This window comes from Ranitomeya variabilis, chromosome 7 (genome assembly GCF_051348905.1).
Source record: "Ranitomeya variabilis isolate aRanVar5 chromosome 7, aRanVar5.hap1, whole genome shotgun sequence".
Lineage (NCBI taxonomy): Eukaryota > Metazoa > Chordata > Amphibia > Anura > Dendrobatidae > Ranitomeya > Ranitomeya variabilis.
The window spans coordinates 196084089-196106418 of record NC_135238.1 but is presented as its reverse complement, the minus strand read 5'-3'; the positions used below and the strand labels follow the sequence as shown (position 1 = coordinate 196106418).

At 43.3% G+C, this 22330-nt stretch overlaps 1 protein-coding gene across 2 annotated transcripts in view; it reads right to left on the bottom strand.

Moving 5' to 3' along the window:
* Nucleotides 1-22330, bottom strand: part of SESTD1 (SEC14 and spectrin domain containing 1) — a 141472-nt gene that overhangs the window by 42235 nt on the left and 76907 nt on the right. For both annotated transcript variants that reach the window (XR_013217776.1, XM_077272608.1), the window contains exon 5: nucleotides 18039-18152. Coding sequence is in view for 1 of the 2 variants with exons in the window: in XM_077272608.1 (XP_077128723.1) it covers nucleotides 18039-18152 (114 nt within the window). In the remaining variant the exon portion in view is untranslated. The remainder of the gene's footprint in view (nucleotides 1-18038; nucleotides 18153-22330) is intronic.

Sequence of the window (22330 nt, the reverse complement as noted above, 5' to 3'; positions counted from 1 at the left end):
TGAAAGTTTCCTTTAGTACAGACCATAAGGCTACTTTCACACTAGCGTCGGGCCGAGGTCCCCGACGCTAGCGTCGTCTCCGCCGCACAACGGGGGCAGCGGATGCATTTTTCCAGCGCATCCGCTGCCCCATTGTGAGGTGCGGGGAAGTGCGGGGAGGTGGGGGCGGAGTTCCGGCCGCGCATGCGCAGTCGGAAAAAGCGGACCGTCGTGAGCAAAAAACGTTACATGTAGCGTTTTTTGGTCCCGACAGTCCGCCACAACACGGCGCAACCGTCGCACGACGGTTGCGACGTGTGTCAATCCGTCGCAATACGTCGCTTAATGTAAGTCTATGGGGAAAAAACGCATCCTGCAAGCACTTTTGCAGGATGCGTTTTTTCGGCAAAACGACGCATTGTGGCGGATTGCAGTTAACGCTAGTGTGAAAGTAGCCTAAGACGTGCAGCGTTTGCACATTAGGTCGGATGTTACATTTACAGTTAATTCACACGACCATATACTAGAACTGCAGAGCCATGTTACTGAGTATAGAGGAAGTATTTTCTCATATCAGCAGTGAGGAGGCAAAGTATTTTACAAACTTTTGTGTCAAACCACTTTCTCTTGTCATAGAATATAGATTACCCATCCATAGGAAAGACCATCAGATTGTTGTGGTTCTGACATCCATCACACCCAATGAACAGCTCTCGTGGTGTCTGGATATAAACATTCAATGGAGCTGAACAGCACAGTTCGGTTCGATATGTAGTGGCAGCTGCAGAGTACTGCAGATTAGCTCCTATTCTCTTGAAGGACAGGTCATCCCATGCAGTGACCTCCAGGGCCAGGACGTAGCCACAATACTCACTTTGCTGTCCTGTCCTTTTCTTTCCGTTGTCGAGAGCACTGTATCTCCAGCTTCTTCTCCATAGGCCAGGACATCCTACCAGGTTAATGCTGGAACGTGATAAGTTTGCAAAGATGAGGAGTGTTCTGATGCATAGCGGGCTCCAGACTGGATGTGGCTGGGAGCCTGGCCTACAGCGCATAGGCCAGAGATGCAGCGGACGACTGCAGAAAGAAGAGGATGGACGGTGGCAAGAGAGGTCAGCTCAGCGTTGAGGTGAGTATATTGTTTTTTTTGTATAGGTCGTACGTAGTGATGAGCGTAAGCGCTTGTTGCTCGAGTTTGCCAGGGTTGTGCGGGTATGCACAGAGTATCACGGGTGCTCAAGTGACATGTTCAAGTACCCGCATGTTTTGCGGCTGTTAGGCAGCTACAAACCACATGGGGATTGCACGTGTTTGTCAGGCAATCCACGCATGTTTTGTGGCTGTCTTAACAGCCACAAAACATGTGGCCGCGGGGACTCGAACATGTCACTTGGATGAGGACTTACGCTCATCATTTGTCGTACGCAAGTTGTATGTGGGGGACTGTCTGTAGTAAGAGGACTGTGTGTTTTATGTAACCCAGAAAAAGGACACAAATACAATCGCTTCTAAAGGGTTAATTTAAAAAGGAGGACATAGCCGCTTCTAAAAGTTTAATCTAATAGACGGCGACAAAGCTGCTTCTAAAAGGTTTATCTGAGTCTCTTGCTACACAAAGCCTAACAGATACACTGAGGTGAAATTGTGATAGAAATGACAACTGATGCAAAACTTTGTATTCTCTTCTTCCCCCTGCTGCTCCATAATAAAACAGGAATCCATCTTACATACAGTAGCTTCAAATATCAAAACATTAAGCATGAAGCCAGCAGCACAGAGCTCCCATATTTCCATGCTGCATTCAGTGTCACTGCCTTCTGTCTAGTGGGATCTCCCAGGCTTGATGTCTCACACAGCTGCCAAAATTTTGGAGCGCCCAAATAGAACTTCCACTTCAGTCCCTTTAAGGGCTAGCGTTTTTATTGCCAGATTTAAGGTGTTTTTTTTTTTAACTATTCATAATCTGTATACTGTATTTGAAAAATGGATAAATTATGATTCCCTTTTACCACGTGAATTTTCCTATGAGGCGATAGGTCTTCTTTACTAAGTTCCTCTATTGAATTGGCTTTAATGCTTTCAATTAACAAACAGTCCCCTTACAAGATCTGGGGTTCAGCCCAGCAACAGGCATCACGAGCAATCACAGTGGTAACACCATCTATCCATCGAGTTTGGGTTGTATGAGCCATATTCGAAATATATGGTATCTATCACCAGTCCATCCAAACACATGCACTCTCAGCAGAAAAAAATATGCACATGCATTTGGTGGGGAATTAATTACTAACTAATTAAGGCTGATTTCAAGTGGATTCTGCTCAAAAAGAATTTGCCTTGGATTTCTGCGGCGGATTCCAAAAAAGATTCACGATGGATTTTTCTGACGTGCATTTACTCTATGTGATCTTAATCACAGAGTTCAGATTTCCGTAATAACAAAAAAGGGCATAAAAAAAAAATATGCTCTTGGCGCATTTCACTGTAGAAAGTGTACAAGTTAAAATGTAACCTATAAGGGTATTATGTGATTTGTAAATCTTTGTAAACTCATATACTGAATGTCACAATGCATAAATATTCCAGTTTTACAAATCTCTGGCTGTCAGCTACGGGATTTGATTAAAACCACAATATTGGATATGGATGAAAAGTCAATCCTTCATTCGCAAAAAATATAATCTAAATTCAAATTAATTTCATACTTTCACAGGCCGCTAGGTTTTACTTCTCAGGCTGTCCGGAACGGATAATCTTTTACCCATGAAGCAAAATTTACATGACACATCAAGAGATAAAAATGACATGTGAAACAATTGACCAAAGGAAGAAGTCAACAAAATTTGCCCAAACCCTCGACGTCCGTCTGCAGCAGAGTACAGAGTGAGTATATAATCCGGGAGGATGAAAACGTCACACACTGCTTAATGGATATCCCCGGCCCTCCGCCTCATGATAATAGAAAGAGTGGATTATCATACTATTACATCTCTATTCATTGTCTTAGGGTATGTGTCCACGTTCAGGATTGCATCAGGATTTGGTCAGGATTTTTCATCAGTATTTGTAAGCCAAAACCAGGAGTGGAACAATTAGAGGAAAAGTATAATAGAAACATATGCACCACTTCTGTATTTATCACCCACTCCTGGTTTTGGCTTACAAATACTGATGAAAAATCCTGACCAAATCCTGATGCAATCCTGAACGTGGATACATACCCTTACAGACAGAATATTTAGTAAGTGATTTGCATTATCAACAGAAAACAATATTATGTACATCTGAAGGCAGACACTTGAACTATTGCATTTTTAATGTTGTTGTCCATCAAAAGAAAGTTTCTGTGGGGTTTGGAATTTTAAAGAATAAGCAAAATTATACTCACCTGGCCCTGGCAGAGATGTCCCCTGTTCCACCAGCAGCAGGACTGATTGTCTGCAGCAGTCAGGTGACATGAGCAGTGCAACTTTGGATGTTTTTCTAATCAGGCACTGCTCAAGTCATCTTCTATTCCTTGATCACTCAGTGCTAACCGTTAGCACTTCAAGACTCGAGACTTGTTCTCCTAAGAGCAGCAGTGATACACCTCCGACGTAGAACTGCTGACCCCTGAATAACACTGTGTCTAAGTGCATTCTATGAGAAGCATCTTCATCCCATAGCAGCAAAATGTCAGCTCTACGGTGGGCAGAAAAATGTATTTAATAGAAAATCCCAGGGTTTAAATTCAGACATCAATTGTCATGTCCCAAAATCCATAAAATACAATGTAGATCTACGTGTTTCAGATTACAGATGCCATCTGACATGCGTAGATCTACATTGTTTTTTTCTGAATTTTTGTACATGACTCACGATATGTGTGTATAAAGAGACATATCAGTGTAGCTTAGTGGGCAAGGATCTGCCTATTGGGCTAGTCGCCTAATATTCAACCATGCTTTCAATCAAGGATTTCCCTGGAACGCCTAAACGTTTCACAATCATGGATTTCCCTGGAACTCTGAAACGTTTGACAATCATGGATTTCCCAGGAATGCCAAAACGTTTCACAATCATGGATTTCCCTGGAATGATCGAACGTTTCACAATCATGGATTTCCCTGGAATGATCGAACGTTTCACAATCATGGATTTCCCTGGAATGATCGAACGTTTCACAATCATGGATTTCCCTGGAACTCCCAAACGTTTCACCATCATGGATTTCCCTGGAATGATCGAACGTTTCACAATCATGGATTTCCCTGGAATGATCGAACATTTCACAATCATGGATTTCCCTGGAATGATCGAACGTTTCACAATCATGGATTTCCCTGGAATGCCAGAACGTTTCACAATCATGGATTTCCCTGGAATGATCGAACCTTTCACAATCATGGATTTCCCTGGAATGATCGAACGTTTCACAATCATGGATTTCCCTGGAACTAACAAACGTTTCACCATCATGGATTTCCTAGGAGCGATGGAATGTTTCACAATCATGGATTTCCCAGGAATGATGGAACGTTTCACAAACATGGATTTCCCAGGAATGATGGAACGTTTCACAATCATGGATTTCCCTGGAACTCTGGAACGTTTCACAGTCATGGATTTCCCTGGAAAGTTTCACAATCATGGATTTCCCTGGAATGCCAGAACGTTTCACAATCATGGATTTCCCTGGAACATCAGAACGTTTCACAATCATGGATTTCGCTGTAATGCCAGAACGTTTCACAATCATGAATTTCCCTGGAATGCTGAAACGCGTCACAATCATGGATTTCCCTGGAATGCCAGAACGTTTCACAATCATGGATTTCCCAGGAATGATGGAACGTTTCACAATCATGGATTTCCCAGGAATGATGGAACGTTTCACAAACATGGATTTCCCAGGAATGATGGAACGTTTCACAATCATGGATTTCCCTGGAATGCCAGAAAGTTTCACAATCATGGATTTCCCTGGAACGTTTCACAATCATGGATTTCCCTGGAACCCCAGAACGTTTCAGAGTAAAACATAGATGTGTAGAATGCAGTAGGAGATCTCGGATTCATGCTCTCCGTGATTCAGGCAGCATGTGTCAGCTTGCAAGTTTCCATCAATGCAAGTTACTAAGACAGCTTATAGTGTTTTACTACTGATGCAAATACAACAAAAATAGCAGCACACATGCAAGGCCACATTTCCACCTCCTTACTGGTGGGTCACACAGGGGGAAAAACACCCCCATTTGGGTAATTTATGGAGACCCGAAGTTGCAAGAGAACAGGCGCGCAGTGGAGTAACTACATTTATATCTATGCCACGTGCCGTTCACTGCATTTTCACATGAAGTATTTGGCTCATAAAGGAGAACCCGATGTTATTTTAGACCTTAATGATGTTATTCCTCAGTAATTCCAAAAACTGTTATTAATTATTAAGTAAATTAACTGCAAAAAAAAAAAAAAACACCAAGATCCCCCTGCAAGGAGCAATCCTTTCTCTACAAAATAAAGACATTTCTTGCTTTTTGTTGAACAAGTTTTATTTCCATTTTTTTTGTAAATGTCAAACAGAGAACAAGTGTGGTTAGGAAATAGTCCTCCATGATGTGAAATGTATTCAATGAGGTCATGAAACCAGCACAGCGTTCAGAAGACTGGTGTATTTATGAATATACCGTATCTCACAATATAGGCTGAACTGGATGAACAAATGTCTTTTTTCGGCCTTGTTAACTATATTACTATGTTACAAAAGTGAGTACACCCCTCACATTTTTGTAAATATTTTATTCTGGTATATCTTTTCATGGGACAACATAGAAGATCTGACACATTGATACAATGTAAAGTAGTCAGTGTACAGCTTGTATAACAGTGTAAATTTAGTGCCCTCTAAATAACTCAATACTCAGTCATTAATGTCTAAACTGCTAGCAAAAAAAAGTGAGTACACCCCTAAGTGAAAATGGTCAAAGTGTGACAAAAGCTATTTTCCCTCCCTGGTGTCAGGTGATTTATGTGTTACAAGGTGTCAGGTGTGAATGAGGAGCAGGGGTGTTACATTTGGTGTTCTCGCTCTCACACTCTCTCATACTGGTCACTGGAAGGTCAACATGGATCCTCGTGGTAAAGAACTCTCTGAGGATCTGAAAAAAGAGACTTGCTGCTCTACATAAAGATGGCTGAGGCTATAAGAAGATTGCCAACGCCCTGACACTGAGCTGCAGAACAGTGGCCAAGACCATACAGCTTATTAAGACAGGTTCCACTCAGAACTGTCCTCACCATGGTCAGCCAAAGAAATTGAGTGCACGTGATCAGCGTCATATCCAGAGGTTGTCTTCGCAAAATGGACGTATCAGTGCTGCCAGCATTGCTGCAGATGTTAAAGAGGTGGGGGGTCCACCTGTCACTGCTCAGACCATACACCGCACACTGCATCAAACTGGTCTGCATGGCTGTCATCCCAGTGGGAAGAATCTTCTAAAGATGATGCACAAGAAAGCCCGCAAACACGTTGTTGAAGACAAGCAGACTAAGGACATGGATTACTTGAACCATGTCCTGTGGTCTGATGAGACCAACTTATTTGGTTCAGATGGTGGCAAGCATGTGTGACGGCAACCAGGTGAGGAGTAGAAAGACAAGCGTGTGTGGTGGCAACCAGGTGAGGAGTACAAAGACAAGCGTGTGTGGTGACAACCAGGTGAGGAGTAGAAAGACAAGCGTTTGTGGTGACAACCAGGTGAGGAGTAGAAAGACAAGCATGTGTGGTGACAACCAGGTGAGGAGTACAAGGACAAGCGTTTGTGGTGACAACCAGGTGAGTAGTACAAGGACAAGTGTGTGGTGACAACCAGGTGAGTAGTACAAGGACAAGTGTGTGGTGGCAACCAGGTGAGGAGTACAAAGACAAGCCTATGTGGCGGCAACCAGGTGAGGAGTACAAAGACAAGCGTGTGTGATGACAACCAGGTGAGGAGTACAAAGACAAGAATGTGTGGTGACAACCAGGTGAGGAGTACAAAGACAAGCGTGTGTGGTGACAACCAGGTGAGGAGTACAAAGACAAGCATGTGTGGTGGCTACCAGGTGAGGAGTACAAGGACAAGTGTGTGGTGGCTACCAGGTGAGGAGTACAAAGACAAGCCTATGTGGCGGCAACCAGGTGAGGAGTACAAAGACAAGCGTATGTGGTGGCAACCAGGTGAGGAGTACAAGGACAAGCGTATGTGGTGGCAACCAGGTGAGGAGTACAAGGACAAGCGTATGTGGCGGCAACCAGGTGAGGAGTACAAGGACAAGCGTATGTGGCGGCAACCAGGTGAGGAGTACAAGGACAAGCGTATGTGGCGGCAACCAGGTGAGGAGTACAAGGACAAGCGTATGTGGCGGCAACCAGGTGAGGAGTACAAAGACAAGCGTGTGTGGCGGCAAACAGGTGAGGAGTACAAAGTCAAGCAGGAGTGGCGGCAACCAGATTAGGAGAACAAAGACAAGGACAAGTGTGTGTGGTGGCAACCAGGTGAGGAGTACAAAGACAAGTGTGTGTGGTGACAACCAGTTGGAGTACACCATTCACAAATCGCCGTATATAACTTGAGGCAATGTAATGGAAGCTAACTAAGAGCAGAGTAAAGTGCTATATTGCCCCAGCGCCTATTACCTCGGACATGAAGCTGCTGCCGACGCATTACGCAGTACAGGGCATTGCTCTGCCCAGGTAAAAGATTTGCAGCGATTTAGGGAGGATGTAGGACGTGTCATCCACATCAATCAAGCCAGGAAGATGCCAACTGTAGAGATTGAGTAGGCTTGTGCTTCATTCAGCTTTATCTACTACCTCCTGCCCCAGCCGCATGATTGACATTCCTATAGTCTGGGCAAATCTACCATGTGATGCCATAAATAGAACATATTCATTGGGTAAACTTGGTCCTTGTAGCAGAGGATGCTAGTAACTGTTGGTACACAAAGCTGAAAGGCAGGCTTTTTCGGTTGCAGTACTATGGAGACTGCAGTGTCTACTGAACATGTGCAAGATTTCAGCAGGAGAGTGAGAAGAGCTTGTCAATCAACCAAGATACAGTACAGTCTCATTTAAAGATTTTTCTGTATTTTCATGACTATAAAAATTGTACATTCACACTGAAGGCCTTTGGTCGATACTGTAGGTGGAGATAAAGTTTGCAGTTTGCATACACTTGGACTCCTAAAGTCTGGCAGTGTATGGCTGGACTCTTAAAAATACTGAGTTTTCAGGAGGGAATATAGAGTAATTTGGAGGTGGATTGGCAAAGCAACTACACCAGCCTCATCAAGGTGAGAGGATTTATATAGAGGCGGCTGTTAGACCTGGTGATAGACCTATTTTAAGACCCATTTACACTGGTCCATGATAGGTGAAAAGAGAGTTCACATGAAGGCTCATTGCCAATCTTTACCAGTTTGTGTTGGTTGATCTTGCATAGGCGCACTCATTGCCGGGGGAGACGCATGCACCGTAAGGTATCGATGACGCTGCAATAGCTGAGAGATCTGCGTATTGTGCCATCCCTGGGAATGATAGTGATGTGCGAGATCTCAGGTGGGGGAGCAGGTCATAGAGAAGAGTGACTTGGCAGTCAGAGAGGAGAAGAAGGAGGAGGAGAAAGAAGAGAAGGAGGAGAAAGAGGAGAAAAAGGAGGAGAACGAGGAGGAGAAAAAAAAGAGGAGAACGAGGAGGAGAACGAGGAGGAGAACGAGGAGGAGAACGAGGAGGAGAACGAGGAGGAGAACGAGGAGGAGAACGAGGAGGAGAACGAGGAGGAGAACGAGGAGGAGAACGAGGAGGAGAACGAGGAGGAGAACGAGGAGAGCTGGAAGTGAAGTCCAAGAGACGAGCAGGTCATAGAGGAGTGACCTGTCAGTCATAGAGAGTAGGAGGAGAAAGAGGAGGAGAAGTTGGAGAGATGTAAGTAAAGTCCAAGCCCCTGCCCTTGCGAGCTCATTTTCATAACCATTCACAAGAACAGGACAAGAACATTTCAAGAAAACAGATGCACTGACTTTTAATATAAAGGTATGGACGTCACCAAGATTTCAGATGCGTTACGCAGATGACATTAGTTTAGGTGCTAAAAACCTGCTGACAGTTTCCCTTTAAAACACTGAAATAGTAATAAGGGATCAGTCCTATGGATGGCGAGAATAATGTGGGCATATAGGAAATCCAACATTCTGCTTCCTCGGGAACCATTATAATGGTCGAGTACAGGAAATAAAGGGCAGGGTCCGGCTGGTGCAATCAAACAATGACTGCGAACTTCAGAACAAAGACAATCTGTGTCACTCCGCAGCACGGAAACGCAAGTTACACGTTCCCAAAGGAATGATTGTCAAATACAATGGAGAAGCTTCTTCTTAAGTCATGAAGCCTGCTTTTATTACTTTACATCCTGCGACAATGATTCATTGTGATAAGAGTCATAGATAGGACTCTACGGGGTCTTAAATATTGCTCGGTAAAGACGATTTACCCCCTATACATGCCTGGTAACGTTATATTAACATACTGTATATGTAAATCGTCCTTGTGTCCCACCTCCTGCGGACGATCCCCGATCCACACTGTGCGCGGAAGGTTTATGGTCGGTGTGTTTGCACGGCTGTGTTTGTTTGCACTGATTTGCTGTAATATAACTGTGATCCTTGGGAAAACACGGGCCGGGCATCAGACGAGCTACAACAGCTCCAGGGAATTTATTTCCAATTTCTGCACTTTGCAGCAAGCACAAAAAAAATAGTGGCGAACGTACGCTTCTATCTAATCGTGCTCCAGGGGTGGAAATTAAATTCAGATTTTAGTACGAAAAATGGTACAGCATGAAACTTAGACACATTATTGGCGAATTCTTATACCTTAAAAATAATAATAGCAAAAACGGACATAAAAGGTGTTGTCACATATAATTAACCCCTTCCTCATCAGGAAAATGTTCATTTTTGCGCATTTTTCACTATATAATGTACTAAAAACATAGAAAAAAAAAATTCCAACTGCACTGAAATTATGGACAAAAAAATAACAAAACCCAATTCTGCCATGGTTTTTTTTGTCCATTTCTACTGCGTTGTGCGGTAAAAAAATAACCTGATAACACAATTCTTCACATGGATATTAAACTTGTATTTTTATAGTTTATTGGGTAAAATAAATTCTAAACTTGGAGAAAAAAAAAAAAAAAAATTTGTGTCGCCCTTGCCCAAGACCCGATTGTTTTTTTTTTGTTTTTTTTCTGCCAATGGTTTTGTGTGAACGGATTTTTGGTGTGTAGAGCTGTCATTATTATTTGTACCAACTTTAAGGGGGTTAATTTAATCTTATATTTTTATTATTTTTTCAACTTTTTTTTTTCATTGATTAAATTCCACTTATTTTTCAGTGCTCCTAGTGGATTGGAACCTCAGGTTGGGCTTAGGAGTGCAAAGATGGAAGCAATGGAGGCATTTGGTAGTTCCCTGACTGTCGCGGCAATCTACTGGCAGCACAGAATCAGTGGCGAGGAGTGGGGCTGAGCAGAGCCATGACACTTAAATGAAGATGTCAGTGGCATTTAAAGGGTATTCTCATCTCCAAGATCCTATCCCAATATGTAGTAGGTGTAACAATAATAGTAGCAAATACCTAAAGTTAGAAATGTAAGATAGTTCTTCTGATTAGCTATGTCGCTTACCCCATGTGCAGTGCATTTCAGTCGCTTAGGTATCCATGCTTACAACCACTCATATAGGGACAGTTAGTTAGATGTTAGTTGTCGTGACCATGGATTCCTAAGGTCCCGCAATGCCCTGCACATGAGGTACGCAACACAGCGAATCAGAAGAACTATCTTACATTTCTAATTATAGGTATTTGATAATATTATTGTTACACCTACTACATATTGGGATAGGATCTTGGAGATGGGAATACCCTTTAACTGCCACTGAAATCTTTTTTAAGTGTCATGGCTCTGCTCAGCCCCACTCCTCGCCACTCATTCTGTGCTGCCAGTAGATTGCCACGACAGTCAGGGAACTACCAAAGGCCTCCATTGCTCCCATCTTTGCACTCCTAGTGTGCTCGGCACTGCTCGTTACTCGATTGAGCATCAATGTGCTCTAACAAGCTCGTCACTTGTCCGAGTATCGGGGTGCTCGAGCGCAATGCTAGAGTCCCTGTCCTGTATGTTTCGCGGCTGTTAGACAGCCAATCATCATGCAGGGATTGCCTGCCATACACAGTAATGCAGTAGCCATGTTGGCTAGTGGCATTACTGTGAGTGGCTGGCTGTAGAGCGTCATCAGGCCTATCGAAATCCCCGGAAACCGATGCTCGGCCCACTGACCTCTGAGATTAGATGATAAAATGACTATTCACTGCTTCCCCACCTATCTATCGGCGCTGAGTGATGGGCGGGGGAAGCAGTGAATATTCATTAATCATTTACATCTGCTTAATACACACAAAAGTCCTTTATTTAGAAATCACACTCCCCGACAATTCCCCTCATTTACCCATTTATTAGAAAGTAAAGGTCCTCCCCGGTCTGACGTAGTCCACGGCACCACGATCACCACTCCGACATCCGCCGCATTGAAGGCTCGTTCATAGAAGGAAGCTTGATATGCTGTAGCAGCCGCTGCTGATTCTCACGCTAACCATGGGCCTCCCCAGCCTTATAATATAAGCCCATAACTGTCTGCTTTCTCTTAGCTGGTTATAAAAAATTAATTCCTAGAAAGCTGCTGGATATCTGTTGGCTATTTCTCCATCTCTGTACCTATTCATCATTTTATATCTTTACATAAGCCATTTTTCCTTTTTTTTCCAACTAGCTTTAAACAGCCTTCATTTCTGCACAAAATCGCAATAAAAACTCTGCAAAAGTGAAATGTATGCACACAGCTGGGAGACTTTAAGGTTACTGGAGCTCCCAGCTGCTGGGACACCCGAAAGCCGTCAACTAAAGTTACAAGAGCTCACAGCCTCCCGGTGTTCAAGCAGCTGGGAACTCTAGTAATCTTAAAAGTGTCCTTTAAGATTTTTAGGCCTCACAGTCCCTGGTTCACGCAGAGTGCAGTGCGGCAGTTGCTGTAAAATGTCGACCGTCCTCTGCGTCAAACGATGGCAGCGTAGTCCTGCATTCCGAGCGTACTCCAGCGATTCCGCCTGGTCACATGGATAGCCGGTCACTGTGCTCCATGAGGTCCAGTTGCTTGTGAACTGATGTAACCTCACCGACGTCAGCGAGGTTACATCAGTTCATAGCCGTCCGGTCTCTCAGAGTAGTATGTCCGGCAGTGGTGGCTGCAAAAGCCTATGGAGCGCTGTGTCGGCGATCCATAAACTTCAGATGATGTGGGATTGTCTGCTTTGCCTTAGCTGGTTATTAAAAATAGGGGGAAAGCCACATCACTTTTTATTATTTATTTATTGCTAAAAATAACATGGAAATATGGCGAGATATGGCATTTGTTTGTTTTTTCCTCTTTTATTTTGCCCTATATACAAGTAATTACCGTACACAGGAAAGAAAATTTCCTAATTTTTTCCTATAAAATCTATTTCATCCTCGGTTTTGTATGTTTTGTTGTCAGTTCGTAAAAGTGTTGTAATACTCTGACAACACTGTTCCCAGCAGCGACCTGGGAGTCAGATGCCTCCAGGGTATATGGCGTTTACCAATGAAGCCCATCTGCGTCCTGGAAAAAGTAAATGTGCACAAAACTATGGTCCTGATTCAACTTTGCCTTTGTACCGTTTTTTGTCTAGTTTTGGGACTTTTTCTTTTATTTTTTGCACCTAATTACTCTATTTGCACTTTTTTTATTTTATTAAGTACTTTATATATGCTTGCCTGTGTGTTTATCCCTTCTGCTTAATAATAATATTTTTTTACAAATATATTGAAAACATATTCCGTATCACTGTACAATTAATCAGCTTCTAGCGATTCCAGATGGTTTTGCCCAATTCATCAATTGCAACGTTTTAAAAAGTCGTAATGTTTAGTGCAACTTTGAAATGAACTTCTGATTAGCGTACGCCACAAATTTTTTGCAACATTTGGAACCAAAAGTCCCCCAAAAAAACTCAAAAACAGGAAGACAGACCTTTTTTTTTTTTCACTTAGCTCCAAATTCGTGAATCATATGTGCCCAACATCATTTCTCTCCAAATAATGGCCAAAACAGGCTATTGGAAGCAGGAAGGCCATGAAAAGCTCATAAACGTTCTCTGTAAGTGGGGGTCTTTCCACTCTCCCACGACAGATGTGCATATATGCACAATAAAAAGGCAAAGAAAGGCACAATAAAAAAATAGGGTGCAAAGAATCACAGGCACATAACAATCCTTGTATATAGGGTCAAAAAAAGTTGAAGCAGGACACCATACTGTAGTTATTAGGTGCCCTATATTAGCCCAAACGGCAACTAACAGTATGGTGTGCTGCTTCAACTTTTTTTGACTGTGTATATATATATATATATATATATATATATATATATATATATATATATATATATATATATATATATATATATATATATATATATATATACATACATATATACATATACACATTAGTTGTTCAATTGATTAAAGGAAAAAAAAAAAAAGATAGCGATAAGAATAAAAATACGTGACACTGACATACAAATATGAACCAAATCAGTCAAATAATTGCACCTGAATATTTGCTACACAGGCGGCTGAATGGCGATTTTACAACTAGGTCTTCCAAAATGAGCTACTTATTGTGTTACAAAGTGTAAAGATCTACAGCATTATTCATAATCACATAACGCCTGCGTGATTCACTGTGCACCCCACTGATGATTACTTTGGGGCCAGCGCACGCGGCGTCTTCTGTTCAGAGCCTGATGAATGCAGTTGAAATACTCATTGCCCGGAAACATGAAGGAAAGCTGCTCTTACTTCATTACAACGGCAGCAGTTAAATGACCGCCAATCGGGGACATGCTGCCGATCAGCAGTCCTTTAGGGACAATCTGTGGATCTAATCTCATCATAGGCTTGGTTTAACCTTGTTAGTTTTATTCAATCAGGTCTTTTTTTGTTTTTGTAACAGCCAGAATGGCACATTTTATGCAGTAATCTTTCCAGTAAAAGATTTCAAAAAAGGTTTAAAGAACCTACAAATGTGTCTCATCTTTCTGCAAAACTCAAAACTAACTAAACTTCTGTGTCATTGATGATCCGTTGTGAAGGTAAGCATTTTTGCACAATATTTATACCCTACTTTGCCTCCTTACCCTCCAATATCATGCTGCATAGTATTGTAGTTTCAATGCCCAGTTTGCACAAAGGTTGCACAAAACCTAGAGTGAAGTTCAAACTAAATCTCTAATCATTTACTCTCATAATGTAACCACTTTTTTAAAGTACTTCAATCAAAAATAGTTGTTTTTTTATGGCTTCAGGATCCCAGAATGCACTGGGGACTCTCAAACGAGTCCTCGGGGGCCGGCACTGCCCCAGCTGCTGTCAGCACAATGAAATGGGACGTTAGTCATATCTGTTTCAGGTGTGGAGCTCGTCTTCTCTCTACTGAACATGGGCAGGTTATTAATGCCCGACACATTCACAGTATCACAGTATGCAATTTCTGCTGAGCTATATTTACTTCAATTGCATTGACATTGCGCTCCTCCCCGGCTAAAGAGAAGTGACAAGCCTACAAGAGAGTGCACTGTCACTGTGCACTGAAAAGGAGAGAACGCACCATGAAGGTAGAGCAAATATAACAGCCCAGCCCCTGAAACAGTTTTAGGGGCCTAGGCTACGCTTTGGTGTTGGTTATTAATTCCGACACATGCACAGTTTGCAATCTCTGCTAACTGCGCACTGATATTGCACTTCCTCCCCGACTAAACAAAAGTGAGAAAACTACAGTAGAGAGCACTGTCACTGTGCACTGAAAAGGAAAGAACGCACCAAGCAGGGAGAGAAAATAAAGCAGCCCAGTCCCTGGAATAGTTTTAGAGGCCTAGGCTAAGCCTCTATTACTGAAATCTGAGGCTGCTGGGAGGAGTAAAGTTGATTTCTTCACAGAAGCCATGCCAGGCTTCCAGTATGGCAGCTGGCTTTCACTCAAATATATGCTAAGCCAAGAGGAAAGGTAAGAAAAAACACTATATATATATATACACTCACCGGCCACTTTATTAGGTACACCATGCTAGTAACGGGTTGGACCCCCTTTTGCCTTCAGAACTGCCTCAATTCTTCGTGGCATAGATTCAACAAGGTGCTGGAAGCATTCCTCAGAGATTTTGGTCCATATTGACATGATGGCATCACACAGTTGCCGCAGATTTGTCGGCTGCACATCCCAAAGATGCTCCATACAAGGCAGGATGGATCCATGCTTTCATGTTGTTTACGCCAAATTCTGACCCTACCATCCGAATGTCGCAGCAGAAATCGAGACTCATCAGACCAAGCAACGTTTTTCCAATCTTCTACTGTCCAATTTCGATGAGCTTGTACAAATTGTAGCCTCAGTTTCCTGTTCTTAGCTGAAAGGAGTGGTACCCGGTGTGGTCTTCTGCTGCTGTAGCCCATCTGCCTCAAAGTTCGACGCACTGTGCGTTCAGAGATGCTCTTAGGCCTACCTTGGTTGTAACGGGTGGCGATTTGAGTCACTGTTGCCTTTCTATCAGCTCGAACCAGTCTGCCCATTCTCCTCTGACCTCTGGCATCAACAAGGCATTTCCGCCCACAGAACTGCCGCTCACTGGATTTTTTTTCTTTTTCGGACCATTCTCTGTAAACCCTAGAGATGGTTGTGCGTGAAAATCCCAGTAGATCAGCAGTTTCTGAAATACTCAGACCAGCCCTCCTGGCACCAACAACCATGCCACGTTCAAAGGCACTCAAATCACCTTTCTTCCCCATACTGATGCTCGGTTTGAACTGCAGGAGATTGTCTTGACCATGTCTACATGCCTAAATGCACTGAGTTGCCGCCATGTGATTGGCTGATTAGAAATTAAGTGTTAACAAGAAGTTGGACAGGTGTACCTAATAAAGTGGCCAGTGAGTGTGTGTATGTATATATATATATATATATATATATATATATATATATATATATATATATATACTTGCCTAAGGGTACTTCCGTCTTTCTGTCCTTCTGTCACGGTTATTCGTTCGCTGATTGGTCTCGGCAGCTGCCTGTCATGGCTGCCGCGACCAATCAGCGACGCGCACAGTCCAGAAAAAAATGGCCGCTCCTTACTCCCCGCACTCACTGCCCGGCGCCCGCAAACACCGCTCACACAGGGTTAATGCCGGCGGTAACGGACCGCGTTATGCCGCGGGTAACGCACTCCGTTACCGCCGCTATTAACCCTGTGTGTCCCCAACTTTGCACTATTCACGCTGCCTATGCGGCATCAATAGTACAAAATGTAATGTTAAAAATAATAAATAAAAAAAAAATAACCTGCTATACTCACCCGCTGTAGTCCGCTGAGCCGCTCGCGCCGCCCGCCATCTTCCATTGCAGCTTGCGGTGGCAAAGATGGTATGGCAGCAGGACCTGCCATGACGTCACGGTCATGTGACCGCGACGTCATCACAAGTCCTGCGCGGCAAGGACCTGACGTGACGTCACGGTCATGTGACCGTGACGTCATCACAGGACCTGCGCTCAGACCAACCCTGGGACCGGAAGCTGCCGTGGACTACAAGGGGCCCTCGGAAAGGTGAGTATATGTTTATTTTTTATTTTTTAACCTGTGACAAACGTGGCTGGGCAATATACTACGTGACTGGCTAATATACTACATGGCTCTGTGCTCTATACTACTTCGCTGTGCAATATACTACGTGGCTCTGTGCTGTATACTACGTCGCTGGGCAATATACTACGTAACTGGGCAATATACTACGGCGCTGGGCAATATACTACGTCCCTGGACAATATACTACGTGCCTCTGTGCTGTATACTACGTCGCTGGGCAATATACTACGTCCCTGGGCAATATACTACGTGCCTCTGTGCTGTATACTACGTCGCTGAGCAATATACTACGTCGCTGGGCAATATACTACGTAACTGGGCAATATACTACAGCGCTGCGCAATATACTATGTGGCTGGGCAATATACTACGTGACTGGGCAATATACTACGTAACTGGGCAATATACTACGTCACTGGGCAATATACTACGTTACTGGGCAATATACTACGTCACTGGGCAATATACTACGTCACTGAGCAATATACTACGTCGCTGGGCAATATACTACGTGGACATGCATATTCTAGAATACCCGATGCGGTAGAATCGGGCCACCATCTAGTATATATATATATATATATATATATATATATATATATATATATGTGTGTGTATGTATGTATGTATGTATGTATGTATGTATGTATGTATGTATATATATATATATATATATATATATATATATATATATATATATATATATATATATATATATATATATACACATACACACATATATATACACACACACAGACGCAAATCTTATCCAGCCAGCAGGATGACCAATTCCTTCCCCACAAAAAGCCAGCCCTTAGGCGAGGTTTCCATTTTCTTTCAACTTGAGCCAGACTCAACTGATGCAGAGTTGTACTTTATACTCAGCCCAGCATCCACAGCCGGACCATAATATGCTGCACACTTCGTTTTCTGATCTCGTCCCAAAACCAATCTGGCTCGGATGAATGGGACCAATCCTATAGAAAGCTACGGGATCACATCCTTCATCAATTTCCCTCTAGCATATTAGTATTGCGCTGGAGGGAAAGAAAGCTGGACGGTCGGACAAATGGAACCAGACTTACAGATCTGAAAGCAGATCAAGTGTAGGAGGCTAGAAGGAACCCATGAGGTCTACACTGGCACATAAGGGGCTGATGAGTTCAGGTCAAACATTAAGGTTTCCTAATCCTGTTCCCAGTAGTCAAAGCAAGTCCTCCACGGATAAGAGCTACTTCACAGATCAAGCTTAGTCCTATCATTCTTACCTCAAAACCAAGGCGATCCTTCTCCTTCCAAAAGCAAAAATGTGTTACTTTCTTATCCCAGAATTCATCCGGCTTCACCACACAAACCAGAGACACTTCAGCAGGAACTACATTCTGAAAAATAAAACATGTACATAGAGGGATGAGCTGGGCTTTAACTTAGTGCATAAAAGAGAAGGGGTCATCAGAAAATAACCTACTGCTTAAATCCGATATCCATTTTTAATTGTTTTTGTTTCCCATATTACAGAATTTATTAAAAATGAAAACTTTAAATCTTGCGATTTTTACATTGGCCATGGGGATTTTGTTTTAGAATCATTCTTCCTCTTGTTTCAAGAAATGCACATGTACATTAGGAGCAATAGACGGACACTGACCCTATCTATTGTACTGAAGCATCTAATGAGTGTGTGAAACAATCATTGTGAAGGAAGAGGGAGCAGTGTAATCTTTGACATGGCCTACTATGATTGGTGGATCCTTTGTTATCAGCTCATTAATTGTAATCCTGCCTGTGATGATAAGGAGACTGCTGAAAACTCAGGGACCAGTGTGAAAATGTAAAAGATTATGATATCAGTACCGTGACCGCGATATTTGGACATCTGAATGATGGCTTAAGGCCCCGTCTCACATAGCGAGATCACTAGCGAGATCGCTGCTGAGTCACAAGTTTTGTGACGCAACAGCGACCTCAGTAGCGATCTCGCTATGTGTGACACGTACCAGCGATCAGGCCCCTACTGTGAGATCGCTGGTCGTGTCGGAATGGCCTGGACCTTTTTTTGGTCGTTGAGGTCCCGCTGACATCGCTGAATCGGTGTGTGTGACACCGATCCAGCGATGTCTTCACTGGTAACCAGGGTAAACATCGGGTTACTAAGCGCAGGGCCGCGCTTAGTAACCCGATGTTTACCCTGGTTACCAGTGTAAATTTAAAAAAAAACAAACAGTACATACTCAAATTCCGGTGTCCGTCAGGTCCCTTGCCGTCTGCTTCCCACACTGACTGACTGCCGGCCGTAAAGTGAAAGCACAGCACAGCGGTGACGTCACCGCTCTGCTCTTAGGGCCAGCGCTCAGTCAGTGCAGGAAGCGGACGCCGGGGGACGCGAAGGTGAGTATGTACTGTTTGTTATTTTACATTTTACACTGGTAACCAGGGTAAACATCGGGTTACTAAGCGCGGCCCTGCGCTTAGCAACCCGATGTTTACCCTGGTTACCCGGGGACCTCAGCATCGTTGGTCGCTGGAGAGCGGTCTGTGTGACAGCTCTCCAGCGACCACACAGCGACTAAACAGCGACGCTGCAGCGATCGGCATCGTTGTCTGTATCGCTGCAGCGATCGGCATCGTTGTCTGTATCGCTGCAGCGTCGCTGTGTGTGACAGGGCCTTTAGTTGAAGAACCCATAAATTTCTTGACATTAGAGAGAAGGACAGCATATACAATTGTGCTTAAACGGAGTCTGTCAGCAGGGTTTTGCTATAGAATGTGAGAGTAGCATGATGTATAAACAAAGAACCTGATTCCAGTTATGTATCAGTTATTTGGCTGCTAGGTGTATTTTTCTTTTTTCAATCCCTGTTTTTTCTGCTGTAGATGCAGCAGTGCTATGAATGCTGAGCTGTGTATAACCCCGCCCACATCTCTGATTGGCAGCTTCCTTTGTACACTGTAAAATCAGCCCCCGGAAGAAGCTATCTGCGAAACGCGCGTTGGGGTGAGGTGGGACGCTGAACCAGCTACAGGTAGATATGGTCATTGCTGTTATATGTTCGGTACTTATACAGTTTAGTATTGGTTGCACTATATATACTTAGGCTATGGTTAATGTTATGTACCTTTATGTATACAGCGCTACCCTGCTCCATACTACAGGAGGTGCTTTTTAGCAGGATATATATGGTGGTTCCCCACCTCTTGTTTAGGTGCTTGTGCACTATGGCATGGAATATGTGTTTCCACTAATAAAGCCTTGTTTTAACTACATTTTGGATCTCTTCATGTTTTTCGGCTGCCCAGCATGGCAGATCGAAGTTTTGTGAATACGTGATTTTGAAGTGCCTATACATAGTGAGGACTATTGGTTAAAGTACTGTAAAATCAGTGCTGGTGGGCGGGGTTACACGGAGTATCTGGACTGGCTGGCACACAACATCTAGTCCTGTAATGATAATCTCCTGCTGATAAAACACTGATTATATTAAAAGTACAATGTGCAGCCTAGTCCCATACATCATGCTGCTCTCAGAGTAAATAGTAAAACCTGCTGATAAGAGTTCCTTTAAGTAGCAGACTTAGGGTACCGTCACACCTTGAAATTTCCATCGCTACGACGTTACGATTCTTGACGTTCTAGCGATATCGTTACGATATCGCAGTGTCTGACACGCTACTGCGATCAGACACCCTGCTGAGAATCGTACGTCGTAGCAGATCGTTTGGAACTTTCTTTCGTCGCTTGATCACCCGCTGACATCGCTGGATCGTTGTGTGTGACAGCGATCCAGCGATGTCTTCGCTTGTAACCAGGGTAAACATCGGGTAACTAAGCGAGGGCCGCGCTTAGTAACCCGATGTTTACCCTGGTTACAAGCGTAAACGTAAAAAAACAAACCGTACATACTCACCCGTCGGTGTCCTTCAGGTCCCTTGCCGTCTGCTTCCTGCTCTGAGTGCCGGCCGGAAAGTGAGAGCAGATCACAGCGGTGCTGCGCTCTGCTCTCACTGTACGGCTGCACTCAGAGCAGGAAGCAGACGGCAAGGGACCTGAAGGACACCGACGGGTGAGTATGTACGGTTTGTTTTTTTACGTTTACGCTGGTAACCAGGGTAAACATCGGGTTACTAAGCGCGGCCCTGCGCTTAGTTACCCGATGTTTACCCTGGTTACCCGGGGACTTCGGCATCGCTCCAGCGCCGTGATTGCAACGTGTGACCGCAGTCTACGACGCTGGAGCGATGATTATACGACGCTGCGACGTCACGAATCGTGCCGTCGCAGCGATGAAAATTTCAATGTGTGACGGTACCCTTACAAGCACAGATTACAAAGCCTAGCACAAGAATCAAAACATATTTACTTCTATGTTCACAAACTTGAACAAGTCGTAACCAGCGATATATTTTAGAATGAATTTATAAGCATAAAAATATGGATTTTTATCTTTATTCCCCTGAAAAAAAAAAAGAAAAAAGGATTCCTGCCCCTAAATAAACTCCTGGAAGCTCCTTATCACCTTCTGTGAGCAGATAAAAGATTATCCATCTGGCCAGCTCCTGAGAACTGTTAGATAAGACTATCAAACTCTATTAGGCACTTGCCCAATCCCCAGCTGCTTCGATAAAAGACGGCTATAAAAGCTAAAGAAAACTTTATATTCTGCAAAGCCAGAGGATTACCGGCTCGTCTCACAAAACAGCCAAAATTTTATATTTTTCCTACAAATCAAAGTCCGAAGAATAATAAATAAAAAAAACCGAATATCTGATGAAAAGACGCACAAAGCTCTGCCTGTTTCCTGCAGTTCAGATTTCAATCCATAATTCAGCGCCTACAGCTGGTAACAAAATACCGAGCTGAACTTTACACCCTCCTATATCAATCACTGCGCTTTCTGAAGAACTTTCCAGGCCGTACAAAGAACAAAAAAAAGCCGATATAAGATATGGTAAGCTCAGGCTGCTACATGTTGGAATAAAGAAAGTTCTACAACCACACGGAAGAAACGTGCCACTCCGGTATACAACGTCCAGCCTTTATTTTTAGAAAACAGCGTTCACGTAATGAGGCTATGTACCTATTTGTGTTATTGTTCATTTGCTTCCCAAATGCAAAGCTGAGAAACTTTCTAAATGTTGTTTATTAAATATTTTCTACCATTTTACTGCTGCAGCGTCTGTGGGTCCTTTATCTAGCTAACTGATCTGCAAAAAAAAAAAAAAAATCTACATATCAGAGCTCCCGATGGCTCTCTGCGCCTCTTTCCCTTCTCCCTGTGTTAGAGATAGCAGCAGGGAAGGAAAATGTTGGACACAGATCTGTAGTGGCGAGAGAGGAAAGTAACTAAAGTGTTATGGAGAGCAGAAAAAACGACTCTAGAGAAGGAGGAAAGCACAAAGAGGGGAAATAAGTGCACACAGAGCTCACATCCAGCATGTACTACAGGGAGAGACAATCCCACAAGAGAAACATGTAAACTTTGGATCTAAATACATACTGTATATCAGGGGGTCTGAAAATGAATGAAAGAATGACAATTACAAACTAAAATGTTGTGCAATT